This window comes from Ostrea edulis, chromosome 2 (genome assembly GCF_947568905.1).
Source record: "Ostrea edulis chromosome 2, xbOstEdul1.1, whole genome shotgun sequence".
NCBI classification, from domain to species: Eukaryota; Metazoa; Mollusca; class Bivalvia; order Ostreida; family Ostreidae; genus Ostrea; species Ostrea edulis.
Window position 1 is genome coordinate 26247482 of NC_079165.1, and position 14365 is coordinate 26261846.

The window sequence follows — 14365 nt, forward strand, 5'->3', positions numbered from 1 at the left end:
TCCCACCTCTGGTATGTCCAGAGGTCCTTGTTTGCCCTACTCTTAATTTTGTATTCTTTATAGGATTTATGAGATTATTTACTGTTCATTATCTTCAACTTTTCATTAATTGGTATATATTTGAGAATAATGGATGCAGTATTTCTTTGATCTCTGCAATAACGTGATGTGAATTAACACTACTGGTGAGGCTCCACTAAATATACATATCTACATGTACAACACTTTCATGTGTGTGTGAGGACGTGCGTCGATATATGGAATTTGTATTAACATTAAAAGATATGATTAATATGGACCCATCCTAGAGTCAAACCCTTGGGTTGTGAAATTCACCATTTTTTGTACATCCTTTTCTGCTCTTCCTAATACTGGTTCGAAATAGTGAACCCATGTTTCGTCACCAATAACAATGTTTACAAATTGTCTTTGATTGGATTTGGGAAACAATTGTACTCGTACCCGTTTTGGTCATCTGTCAATATATGCGGTATCCATCTAGCGGAAATCTTTCGTACTTTCAAAATATGCTTCAAAATGAAATGCACCCGCGATAGCGATATGCCAACAGCTTTGTCAATATCACGAATCGTGTATCTGCCAACACTTTCAATTATTTCCCTGATTTTTGAAACATTTGCCTTGCCTGTTACAGTCACAGGTCGGCTAGATTTTGCTGCATCTTTCACGGACTCTGTGCCAGTCAGAAATTTCTTTCTCCACCTACAAACTGTCTCACAAAATACCTTATCAGACCCATAAACTTCCAACAATTCAGTAAAAATCTGCATTACCGAATGACCGAGTTTTGTGCGAACTTTTATACAAGCTTCAATTTCTTCAATATTCTCAACCCGATTCCCAACCATTTTTACGACAGTGGTCAACGACTGGCTCTATTGAAATGACTATAAGTTTAAAACTATGTGGAGCTGAAGGCTCGTGTTTATACCGTTGGAAAGGTATTGAATAGAGCTGTTCAAGAGTATCATGATCGACGAAATCGTGCAAAGTGTTATCGCGCTGTGGTACAATACGCATTACATATCGAACAGCCCTCGTATGTGATTAATTACACGAGGAAGATTATGAACAATTATGATAATGATAATATGGTTAAAAAAAATAAATTGAAATGAAGTGGACAAAATTTTCTGAGATACTGCGATTTTTGAATTTAAACCAAGCCTGATCAAAATAAAATAAAGTGGTGATGAATAAGAAAACTGTATGCACTATTTGTAAATTGATTACAAATTAAATGAATGTATAAAGCAAACTAATTTCTTGATTATAAGTGCATCGAATAAGCAGCAATACGGGACTTTCGAGATACGGATCCACTCTGACTTTTATCGCGCGTTGAACGTAATTGTAGGGCATGTCTCTTCCAGATTACAATAACAACTAACTAAACAAACATGGAATATTTCAATTACTATCAAATTCCTGCATCTAAATGCTATCTTTGAAAGAAAGGAATCACTACAACCATTTCATAGGAAAATACAATTGATTAAATTATGCGAGTCGGCGCGGGAAATAAATCTAGGGAATATCTTGATGATATCGGTAAAACTTCACGCCTTGCATCCAATGGTACGCGTCTAAATGCGCCTTTTCCCTTCCATCTAATTTACACCCAGATACTAAGCACCAATAATGACGTGGATCGTCATCGTGGGACTGCGCATAGCTCTTTACGGACCGTCTGTTAGCGAAACACTATATGTATCGATGTCAACTTTGCCCTGCAATTGGTTATTATCACGTGACCGTGGTGTATAAACGTCAAATATAATCGGTCGTTCCGGCATATCCCGAAAGTTCCGTATTTGACTATCTTATTATTTTAAAACTGTTAAGTTTTATCAAAGTCGGTACTTCGGTTTTTAAAAAAATGCGATATTTCTGATATTTGGTTATTTCGAGATCTTTTTAAAATATTTTTGTTTGAAATATCTTCTTTCAAATTGACATATTTTTAAAGATTTTGGTGGTAATTCTATGAAATATTAAGAAATAACGTTTTGAATTTTCGTGAATATTAAAATAAAAAAAAGATAGAACGTCTTACTTAAGTCTTCGAAGCACGTGTTATTAAATATTTATATCGTGCATCAGATCACAGCAAAATTTAGGTTATATATAAAAAAATATATATATATATATTTGCAAACAAAACTGTTTTTAATTATTCCGGGAAAAAAAACAAAAATATCAAATGATATGATTGGGAGCATGTATCACTCTTTCGATGATGAAATCATGCTTCATATGAGATGCTTTAACGAGCCATTAAATAAAATTCTGTTATAGTGATCATCCTTAAACTGCTGCAATTATTCAAATCTGAATTTTGTAGAAATTTGTGATTTAAATATAGTTACGAATTTATGAAACTTGTTATATACCCACGATTCTTTGTAGACCCACTGACGTCACAACAAATTGCTACTGACGTCACGTCAAATTTCTAATTTAAACTGACGTCACAGTAAATTGCTGATTTACATGCCAGTGAGAAATTTACAAACTGATGTAGTAGATGGGGAAACTAACACATTGGAACATCAAAGGGTTATCACAGAAAATAACATATTACAAGCTAGTGCATGTATATTACAATAAGGAAGCAGGTATGTCTGAATCACTGAGAAATTCTGCAATATGTCGATATACCTGTTTTATTCACTCTTCCACGCCCCGCCCACCGATGACAACGAACGTCACATGTTTTCAGACTCCGTCAACTTATGTAAACAACATGGCGGGCGATTTCGATCTTATACAGGATACCTTTTCAATCGCCTCGTTTACTCGTGAATTTTCACAGAACAGTCCGTCAAAGGGTTTGACATACTTCAGAGAAGGTTATGTTCACATAATTTCAGTGGGTAAAAACGCGGAAGAAACAGTAATTACAACTTATTTGTTAGCGCTAGATGCTTTCGCTGCATTTGAAGTAAAGAAACACTACATCGTTTAACCATCGAATTACAGGATTCGGCTGCCATCGATGCTTACTGTTCATGTACAGCTGGGTTAATTACGAAACGTTTTCCGAGTTTTGAATAATTGTTTTGTTACGGAATTGACGATGTTTGTTGTTCGGTTGAAACTGAATAACTATATATCATATATGCTGCGTTGACCGGTTCAATAAAATGTTTCATCTGCTTGCTTGCTTTTGCATCTTTTATTTTACTATTATTTATGATTTACTTATGAAAAACAGTTAAATATTATCAAGAATTTACATTGCAGCTCAAATACCATCTGTGATCTCCATTAAATGTTCAACTTCAGTTATACTTGAATGGATATTGTAGATCTAGATATCTACATTGAGATATTTACATGCATAATTTTTTTAATGGTAATGGGTTAATTAGATCATTCCAAGTTTTTATTCCACGTCCACCCAAATATCTATTTCTATTTTTTTTAAAAAAACAACTTGCAAATCAACAGAAAGAATGTGTACAATGTTTGATAGACATCACCATTTTGACAGTACAGTTTTGACGGAGGTAATGGCGGACAATTCTTCCGCGATTCTGATTGGCTGTGCGGAGATGATAACCGCACCTCCCCTGACGACAGTGGAAGCGTGAATTGATTGATTGAATATTTAAAACATCCTTCTCGAGAATCTGTCACTCATATGGAGACGTCACCAGTAGGGGGTGGAATTTTGTTGTGTATTAAGAACAGGGGTTCTTGTCATAGCTGAATGTCCTGACAGATCACAGAAAGAAAAAAAAATACATGTAGTCCTTACTTGCAGGTTTCCTCTGGGCCGCTGCCTTCGCTCTGAGAGGATTCAACCACACTCATACATTTCTGAAGACCCATGATGTCACATGATTCACTGGCAGATCCTGTATTGAGTGGAACACGAGGCTAGCTATTACATATATAGCATTGCCGATAAATTTTCATCAATGATTACAATGCCATTTAATCCATCATTATTTAAAATAATATACCCCCGGTATATCTCTCAATATATTAAGAAATAAATTTCATATTTGAAAATATGTCGCTGTGTGGGAAGATATTGCGACATACTCTCGAGCTCTGACCTATCCCAATATTTCAGGGCTATGAAAATACATGAGGTTATGAACTGCAACGCTTCACGCCGGCATGTTTCCCGAAGCGCTTTAGATTCATACCCTACTTCCATTACTGTCGGAATTATCAGCCGATAAAATAGACGAACTATATTTACTTGTATTTATACGCACGTTGTTAACATTTCTGTAGAGATATCAAAGACAAAACCGTTATGTGAATATGATACACTTGTAATAAGATTACGTTATGTGAGAATGATAATTTTAATATGATTACGTGATGTGAATATGATAAAGTTGTAATATGATCACATCATGTGAATATAATAAAGTTGTAATATGATTACGTTATGTGAGAATGATAATTTTAATATGATTACATCATGTGAATATGATACAGTTGGAACAAGATTAAGTTATGTGAGAATGATACAGTTTTAATATGATTACGTTATATGAATGTGATACAGTTGTAATATGATACAGTTGTAATATGATACAGTTGTAATATGATACAGTTGTAATATGATTATGTTATGTGAATATGATACAGTTGTAATATGATACAGTTGTAATATGATACAGTTGTAATATGATACAGTTGTAATATGATTATGTTATGTAGATATGATACCTCCACAAGTTGTTCGGAAAAGATTCATTCTGTTGTTGAAGTTTATATACGTTGGATTATCTGCGCATGCCTCTGCAAATGGTGAGGTACATTCTTCATATTTCTTCCATTCTCTGTTTAAAGGAAAATCCCTCAGGGTATCATCATGTCACATGTATATCTTTGACAATAGTCACATATGCAAAGGAATATCTATGCTCCGTCACAGTTCAGGAGGTACATAGTTTAGATTTAAATTTATCAAATTTTATTGGGGTTAAATTTCACTTGTTTTCGTGGAGTATATCCGCGAATTTAAGTCCTCCTCGAAAAAGATAAACAGAACATCCACAAATTCAAGAAAGATGTACAATTTCTCATGAAATTTCTATAATGTGTAAATGGAGGTGATGCTTGAAGTGTTGAATCAGGACATTCAGATGTTTGATAATCAGTGCTACATTCATGTACGTCAAAGTCAAATTAATCTTTAAAGATATGCTGTAGAAATACTTACAGACAAGATTTCTGGGGATCTTTCAGTACCGACAAGTCAGCATTTTGTGCACACTGGCCAATAGCTTGAGTATTGCATAAATCAACATCTGAAAATATCAGAATAAAACACATAGAAACTTAAATTCTAAAAAAAAAAAAAAAACGAGTATTCGGCAAATCTATAGGCACATAGATTCGGGAACACCCCACCCATACACGCACACATTTCCTTTAATTTTCGTTAATTTTACATGCAAAATTAGTTATTCTTATACGCAAAGTTATTTTTTTTTATGCAAAGTTAGTTATTTTTATATGCAAAGTTAGTTATTTTCATATGCAAAGTTAGTTATTTTCATATGCAAAGATATACAATGTAACATCCCCTCATAATAGCAGATTTGTATCAAAATTAACCAAGTCAAGCATAAAATGGCGATTGAAAAGATTATGTCCAGCTACAGTGTAAGTTTTATGAGTCTTATTTTCTTATATCAAAAAATCGATAAATACAAATCACTTTTTGATATAAAAAAATCATTTTCTGATATCAAGAAATCTAATTCCTGATATCAAAAAATCAAATTCTTGATATCAGGAAAAACAAGTTATTTTTTGATATCATGAATTTGAATTTTTTATATAAAAAATCTGATTTTTTTTAATATACAAAATTCCAAGTTCTTTTTTGATAAAATTCAAATTTTAATATTTAAAATTCGATTTCTTAATATCATTAAAATTATATTTTGATAACAAGAATTCGATTTTTTTATATAAAAAAATCAACCTTATTTTCTGATATCAAGAATTTGATTTTTTTTTATATCAGAAAATGATTTTTTTATATCAGGAATTCGAATTTTTGATATCAGAGAATGATTTTTTTTTTATATCAAGAATTTTTTTTATATCAGGAATTGGAATTATTGATAGGCACCTAATCCCACCTCTGGTATATCCAGGGGCCCGTGTTTGCCCAACTCTGTTTTGTATTGCTTATAGGAGTTATGATCACTGTTCGTTATCTTCACGGTCACCTTTCATTGATGGGTTGAATTGAAATAATAACTACTACTTCTTGTTCGTTAATGATGGTATTATAAAAGGGGCTCCTTAGATAGGCTGTACATGTTTGGAGGTGTTTCGTTTTTGTCCTCAGTAGTAGAAATTGATGAAGGACTGCAAAGGCGGATCCAGCGCCGGCGCCCCCCCCCCCCCCCCCCCCACCCCCGTTTCGATATTACAAACGCCCACAAAAGAGCAAAATATACGTATGTAGACGTTTTATGTTCATTATCTAAATGAAAAAGAACCCACTCTCTTATTGGCACAATTTCGTTAGCTTTCGCCCCCTGCACCCCCATCAGTGCAAAGCTTCAAGGCAACCACAGCCTTCTACTGCGCCCCCCCCCCCCCCCCCCCCGTTATGAAATTCCTGGATCCGCCACTGGACTGGTCACCCCGTACGACAGCAAAGTAATACACATGTGAAATATAAAACCCCTAGCACTATTCATGCAAAATTTATAGTTTTCAAAAGTAGGTCACACCCCGAAAAACAGCTCACAAGATCAACGAATTTGGTTCCAAAAGAAAGATCTATTCACGAGAAATACACATGTAAAATTCTATATGAAAGTCCTTTCACCATCCATTCAATAGTCATAGACAGGGTTAAAGTTTTTGCGGACAGACTAAAAAAATATACGCTCTGAATCTCCGATTACGGAAGCATAAGACATTTGGAAAAATATGTTCTTTGTCTTTTTCTAAAATTCTCTCTTTCTGCATAATATATATGGTGTACAGCAACATTTTGTCACCGATTGATTGTATATTGTTTCATGACCCACTCGAGAATTTTTCACTCATATGGAGACGCCACCATTGCCGGTGAAGGCCTAAAAAAAATTAGGCCTATGCTCGGCGCTTACGGCCTTTGAGTAGGGAGGGATCTTTATCGTGCTACACCTGCTGTGACAAGGGGACTCGGTTTTTGCGGTCTCATCCGAAGGACCGTCCCATTTAGTCGCCTCTTACGACAAGCAAGGGGCACTTAGGACCTATTCCAACGCGGATCCCCGCGCGGACATTTTGTCTTCGAAATCAATAACAAGTAATGATTAATTCATTTACCATGGCAGCTAATCACAGAAAAAGTGGGCGGTATCACTGTATCACACGCGATCGATCTACTTGAAATTTATCATCCCGATTCCGAATCATTGGGATTTTCTTTAAATCAGTTGAAAACAAGTATGACAGCCTACAACAAACGTTTTCGAAATTCTGTTAAAATGCAAAAGTAATGGTGCCAGACCTGGAGGTTATAAAACTTTTACCGTACTCATACTCAGCATGGAATAAATGGTCCAGTTTCCAGTGTGTTTTACATGCATTTGCTTACACTTCCTAACGCTCCTTACTCGAGACCTGAATACTCTAAAAGCATGTCTTCACATTTGCAAAAATATTATAATGTTTAAAAAAATCCCATTTTAGATAAACATTTTATATAAAACATTATACCCAAATTTGATGCAGGATGGACAGTAGTTAAAGCTTTTTTGAACAACTAGAATTATCCTTTTCACACTACGGCGTCCGGCCTGAAGGTTATGAAACTTTTAACGTACTCACACTCAAACTCAGACATGTTTGTTTTGTACAACTCTGAGCAAGCTCCCAACATACTCGAACAATCTTGAGCATGTACTCCATTTGAGTATGAGAATAATTCTATAAAAGTTTTATATCCTTCACTTTTGAGTATGAGTACGATTTAGAGCACGGAGTTCGAGTCTGAGTATGAAAACGCGCTCTAAAGAGTTTTTTTTAACCTGGAGACTAACACTCTTAATGGACGAAATATCAGAGACAGTGCCTGGACATTAATGGGACAAGGCTAACTAACGCTTATTGGACGAAATATCAGGAATAGAACCTGGAAATTAATGGGGCAGCTGAAACTGTATGTGTTATGAATTTTAAAGTAAGATCGGTCAACAATCCTACCGGACAAGGCGTCCTGGTCAGGGTATGGAATCACGTGGTGTGGGTCTGACCCTATACCTAATTAAACTACCGAAGAGCCCCCTAATGGCGGTAAATTAAAGGACGAGGTGTACATTAACGGTCTACACTGCAGTTCAATTTCAAACGGCACAAAATCGTCCATTCATTTTTTTTCTTCTTCTCTAGTTGTGAATACAGCACCTCGTTGTGATTTAAAATATACATACAGGTGATATCTGGTTATAATTACTGTACATACAGGTGATATCTGGTTATAATTACTGTACATACAGGTGATATCTGGTTATAATTAATGTACATACAGGTGATATCTGGTTATAATTAATGTACACACAGGTGATATCTGGTTATAATTACTATACATTCAGGTGATATCTGGTTATAATTACTATACATACAGGTGATATCTAGTTATAATTACTGTACATACAGGTGGTATCTGGTTATAATTACTGTACATACAGGTGATATATGGTTATAATTAATGTACATACAGGTGATATCTGGTTATAATTACTATACATACAGGTGATATCTGGTTGTAATTATTATACATACAGGTGATATCTGGTTATAATTAATGTACATACAGGTGATATCTGGTTATAATTACTGTACATACAGGTGATATCTGGTTATAATTACTGCATATACAGGTGATATTTGGTTATAATTACTATACATACAGGTGATATCTGGTTATAATTACTACACATACAGGTGATATCTGATTATAATTACATACAGGTGATATCTGGTTATAATTACTAAACATGCAGGTGATATCTGGTTATAATTACTATAATATAGGTGATATCTGGTTATAATTACTACACATACAGGTGATATCTGGTTATAATTACTATACATACAGGTGATATCTGGTTATAATTAATGTACATACCGGTGATATCTGATTATAATTACTGTACACACAGGTGATATCTGGTTATAATTACTGTAAATACAGGTAATATTAGGCTATAATTACTATACAAACAGGTAATATATGGTTATAATTACTATACAAACAGGTGATATCTGGTTATAATTGCTGTACATACAGGTGATATCTGGTTATAATTACAGTAAATACAGGTGATATCTGGTTATAATTACAGTAAATACAGGTGATATCTGGTTATAATTACTGTAAATACAGGTAATATTATACTATAATTACTATACAAACAGGTAATATCTGGTTATAATTACTATACAAACAGGTGATATCTGGTTATAATTACTCTACATACCGGTGATATCTGATTATAATTAATGTACATACAGGTGATATCTGGTTATAATTAATGTACACACAGGTGATATCTGGTTATAATTAATGTACACACAGGTGATATCTGGTTATAATTACTCTACATACCGGTGATATCTGGTTATAATTACTATACAAGCAGGTGATATCAGAGGCGGACCTTGAGGGGTGTTACGGAGATGCAACTCTCCTCTTTGGCTGAACAATTTTGATAAAGTGGTCGTTTAGTGCCACTTCGGGAGAGGGGCGTCTGCAAACATCTTCTCTGGGAACAAAAATGTACCATCTTGGGTAGCGACCCCACCCCCCTTTTCATATTTATTTCTGGATCCGCCAGTTTATATCCATCTTATATTGCATCACGTTGTTCTAATACAATGATAAACATGGAATGCGTACATTCTATATTCAAGGCATGCCAGAGATTTCCCGATATTTCAATTTAACTTAACCAATGATAATTGATTTACGTCTGACGTTTGGTGATAAACATAACACGTGTTAACATCGCAGAACCAGAGAGTGTTAAAACACCATGACATATTGTGTGAAGAAAAAATCACATTGCCACGGATCAGCATTGCATCATAGCGTACTGGGATGATTACACGGTGTCGCCTTAGAGATGTGCAAACCGTGCGCTGCGGCAACTCATCAGGGGTACGATATTAGTCTCTGTTACGGAAAATAAGATAAGAGCCGTACCGTGACTGCGGGACCCCTGATGATTTATCGGAGGAATCGCAGCGGTGACCAGTGTGAGAAACGGGGCAAACTTTGATCTTTTACTCCATGTCAAGGATGTGATATTCTACACTCATATTTACTATGAGCGCTAAGAAATTCTGCGCTGCCAATTTTGAAATGCTGGGAACGTTTATCGAAATACACTCACTCTAAACAAACAAAGCTAACTGACTACCGTACGTTTAATCTGCGATATTTGATACCACAGTTTTAGATAAAATTTGGGATGCTGTGCTTATTGTGAGAAAGATGAAGAACAAAATTACAAAAGAATTATAGAGAGTAAAAAATATATTTTAAACGTAACTGAGTGGATTTCGTTGTTTCTAAATGAATTGTTTCCTGGCATTTGAAACGTTAAGTGCTTGAGACAAGGATGGGAAAACAGAGGTGAGGAGTTCAACGGGCGGGGATGTTTCTTACCTCTAATCATCAACAGCGGCACCAGAGATAATCCAAAGATAATATTATCCATAATGACAAACGAATCACGCCAATACTTCACTAGAATTGTGATGTACAGATTGTGTAGGAATTTTGTCTCCCTCAATGCGCCAAGGCTTAACTACTGCATATGCTGACAAACAAATCTGGTTCCTCCGAATGTTTGTTATCTCCAGGGAATTTCAGAATGATCAACTTTTAATAGGGTCAGCTGACCAAATTTCAAATCAGTTCCGCCTTCCCGCCCTTTGTCATCTCGAGCCTAATGACAAGCCTTGCTCTTGTATTCTAAAATCCTTATATTTCTAAGTATGTAAAATTCATTTGTAAGGATGTGTTTAATTTAATCATTGGTACAATTACACAATATTCTCAAGCCAGAAGAAAATTTTGCAGTATTATCATTGTGGGAAAAAGTTAGAAACATATTGTGTCTTATGAAGCCCCAAAGTATTCATACATGGGGAAAAGTTATCGTTCCTTTATAAGTAATTATTTTCTAAATGAGTCGAAAGTAGTTCCATTTGTGTATACATTTGGTGAAGATAAGATATTGAATGTTTACATTTCAAATATTTTTGTCTTCATTATGTTTACCAGCTGTATTGATGGCCATTTCCTTATGAATGTAAACAATGTGGTATGAATCTCGATAAATATAGTACATTTATTTTAACGGCCGGGAATCCATAAATTAAGAAATGAAAGTAGAATGTAAAAATCAAAGAAACCAGATAGGGTCTGGCCACTCAATGTCACAGATTTCTTTGATTTTCACAGTATTAAAGTAGACCTATACTCGGCCTACGTCACAATCAAATGTAAATGCGGAACCACGCTTCCGTTTTCCGAAATGTGATACTTTAACGATATCCATTTGATTTTTACATGGCGAAACGAGATATGAATATCCGATATCAATTCCTTCCTGGGTGTTCTTATCTTCTTATCAGTCAAATCTTAAGTTGAGATTTTGTGGTGTGTTTTTTTTAAATCTTAAGTTGAGATTTTGTGGTGTGTTTTTTTTTTAAAGGGGGGAGATAGAGATGATTATAGCTTTAGAAAAAAAAATCGGTTGAAGAACAAGCAACAATTTGGTGGATGAGGGTGTGTCAATTACATTGTACATGTCCGTGAGGCATTCAGTGTACACTGACTATTTATGTATGTAAAAACTATGATCCAAATGTTCAACATATGGAATTGCGGGACATCACAAAGTGTGTGTGTGGGGGGGGGGAGACAGATGGGAAAGGGGGGGTGGGTGGGGGTGGAGGTCAGACCAATTCAGATTTCCACGAGCATCATGATAATATTTCATTTATGAGGATCCGGGTTAGAATAAGTTCCAAATTATCATCAACAAATACATGGTACGCTGTGTAAAAAAGAAAAGTTAACATTTCGCTGCTCCAGTGACCACAGATATCGTAGTTGTGTTCGCTGCTACAATGTTACAGATATTGACACAAGTTTCAAAGATCAGCTGCAAATAATTTGTTTTATTTCACCGACCGTCATGAATTTGTCATTTTTCCTCATCCTCTCTCCTTTTTCAAAATTTTTTGGGGCGGCATCTATTAGTTCCTTATTGAGATTGCATCTACTTGGACCGGCGTAAGTGGTGTACATGTGCATACATCCAATTTATGTACATGTAAATGATTTCATGACCTGTAGAGATTCATATAAAACTTTGTCTCAGGATATAAGATATATCACACATTACACGTGTACATTAATCATATAAGCAAAATCATCAAAATTCAGTTTGTTACTTTCGTTTTACATTTACATTGTGCAAAGCCTCTCTTGAATTTTTTTTCAGATAAAATGTAAAATTTAATTGTAAACCACATGTATCTTATAATAGTTATAGTTTAGCATAGTTCAAATTATTATTCAAGGTTGTAAATATGCTCAAACTTCACATGTCTTACGAAAATATGATAATGTATAATTTTTCAAGATTTTAAAGGGGGGGGTGTACTTGTTGTAAAGCTGATAGCTTCTAAAATAATATGTCAACATATGATTTTCTTGCTCAAATCCTTATTCTAAGATAATAATCAGTAAATCAAAAACAATTTATTCAAGGTTTAGTCCATCAAAATTAGGGAAAAGACCAATATTGACGTCAAATGGTATCTCCTACAGTATTTCCTTTCACATGTTTGGGCTCATAAAGTATACATTGTGAAAATATTTATTCCAATTTATTAGAATAAATGATTACATACCATTAAATAAAGGGTATATAGTCTATGTTGCTTATTACAGCCCATTTGTTTGGGAAAATAATAATTCATAAGAAAAATAGAGAAGGAGGAGTCCATTTTCCTTAATGCTGATGGGGTGCTTACTTTTGAGAAGCAATAACAACGAAAATAGCATGTCAACATATATATTTTTCAATGTCTATCTATTACTGGAATATATATTTATCTTGTAAAGGCAATTTTTTCATGATTGAGTCCATTTAAGGCCGAGTATAGATCTACCTTAACTTTATTTGCGCCATCTTACATAATTTAACCCCACCATCAAATTTCTACCATCCATTGCCATGGAAATCGACAGCAGTCTATGAGGGCTAATTAAACTGCAAAATTCAGCCCGTTTTACCCATGTTTTGTCCTTGTGGTATATAAAAAATTAAAAAAGACAACTAATTCTCTCCATAAATCTCGATTCCCCGTAAAATTCCCACCTTGTTTATGATATCTATATCCACCTATAGTAAAGAGTGCGTTACATACCGCTGTACCAATGTATTATAATTTGGTACTTTGCCAAAAAGTGATTTTTTGTTGGATTTCGTTGATGAATTTAGATAATTTGGAAAATACATACAGCATAATCAACTGTCATCAAAGGATGTCCACATCAAAGACTCTTAATATATATAAAAAGATTAATGGTGAAACATAGTGCAATTGATCTATAGTAGCATGAAAACTGTAGATTTGGGCATTTTGCCAAAACTTCATACTAATGACAAATAATACAAATCTACATCATTTTCAGTCAAAATGAACAATATGAGGAATTGATATTTCAAAAATAAACACGGAGAAGTTTATCATATTAATAAAGATTAGTTAAAATGATAAAAAAAAACAAAAAAACATGTAAACATAAACTGTAGTCCAGTAGGACCCCCGGGGCCCTACCCAAACACCAAGTACATTTTGCAATCATTTCCATAAACGAGCTATATTACATGTACTGTATTGCCATGTAAACTACAATGTATTTTCAAGGGTACCTGTAAAGTGCGAAACGAAACGAAATGAAATCTACTGAAACGAAACGAAACCTACCGAAACGAAACGAAACCCACCGAAACGAAACGAAACATTGTATAACCGAACTCTTTTAATTATAATAATTAAAAATGGTATCTTAGGCCCCTGTGAAAGTTACCACATATAAATAAAATTCGCCTCCTCCTTGATGTAGGCTTTCGGCTTGACTGTTACAAAGTTTTAAAAGTTGGAAAGGGGGGGGGGGAGTAAACACAAAGTACATATCCGTAGTTGATTAAATGCCATGTACAATTAGTTTCGGATCCATAAATTTCAGAACCGAGGGTTACAGTCTCAGAGATCTGGGGAAACACACTATACGAGGGGTGGGGTCGTCGACGTTGGATCCGCCTTTGGG

General features: G+C 34.6%; 1 protein-coding gene across 1 annotated transcript in view; it reads right to left on the minus strand.

Annotated features, from left to right (window-relative positions):
- The window catches only part of LOC125678925 (uncharacterized), a 158675-nt gene extending 147804 nt beyond the window's left edge, over positions 1-10871 (minus strand). Inside the window, exons 1-4 of the mRNA XM_056156520.1 lie at positions 10679-10871; positions 5213-5300; positions 4717-4829; positions 3785-3884 (exon numbers count right to left, since the gene is read on the minus strand). Of these exons, the coding sequence (XP_056012495.1) occupies positions 3785-3884; positions 4717-4829; positions 5213-5300; positions 10679-10730 (353 nt within the window). The 5' untranslated portion in view covers positions 10731-10871. The remainder of the gene's footprint in view (positions 1-3784; positions 3885-4716; positions 4830-5212; positions 5301-10678) is intronic.
- Positions 10872-14365: the final 3494 nt, after the last annotated feature.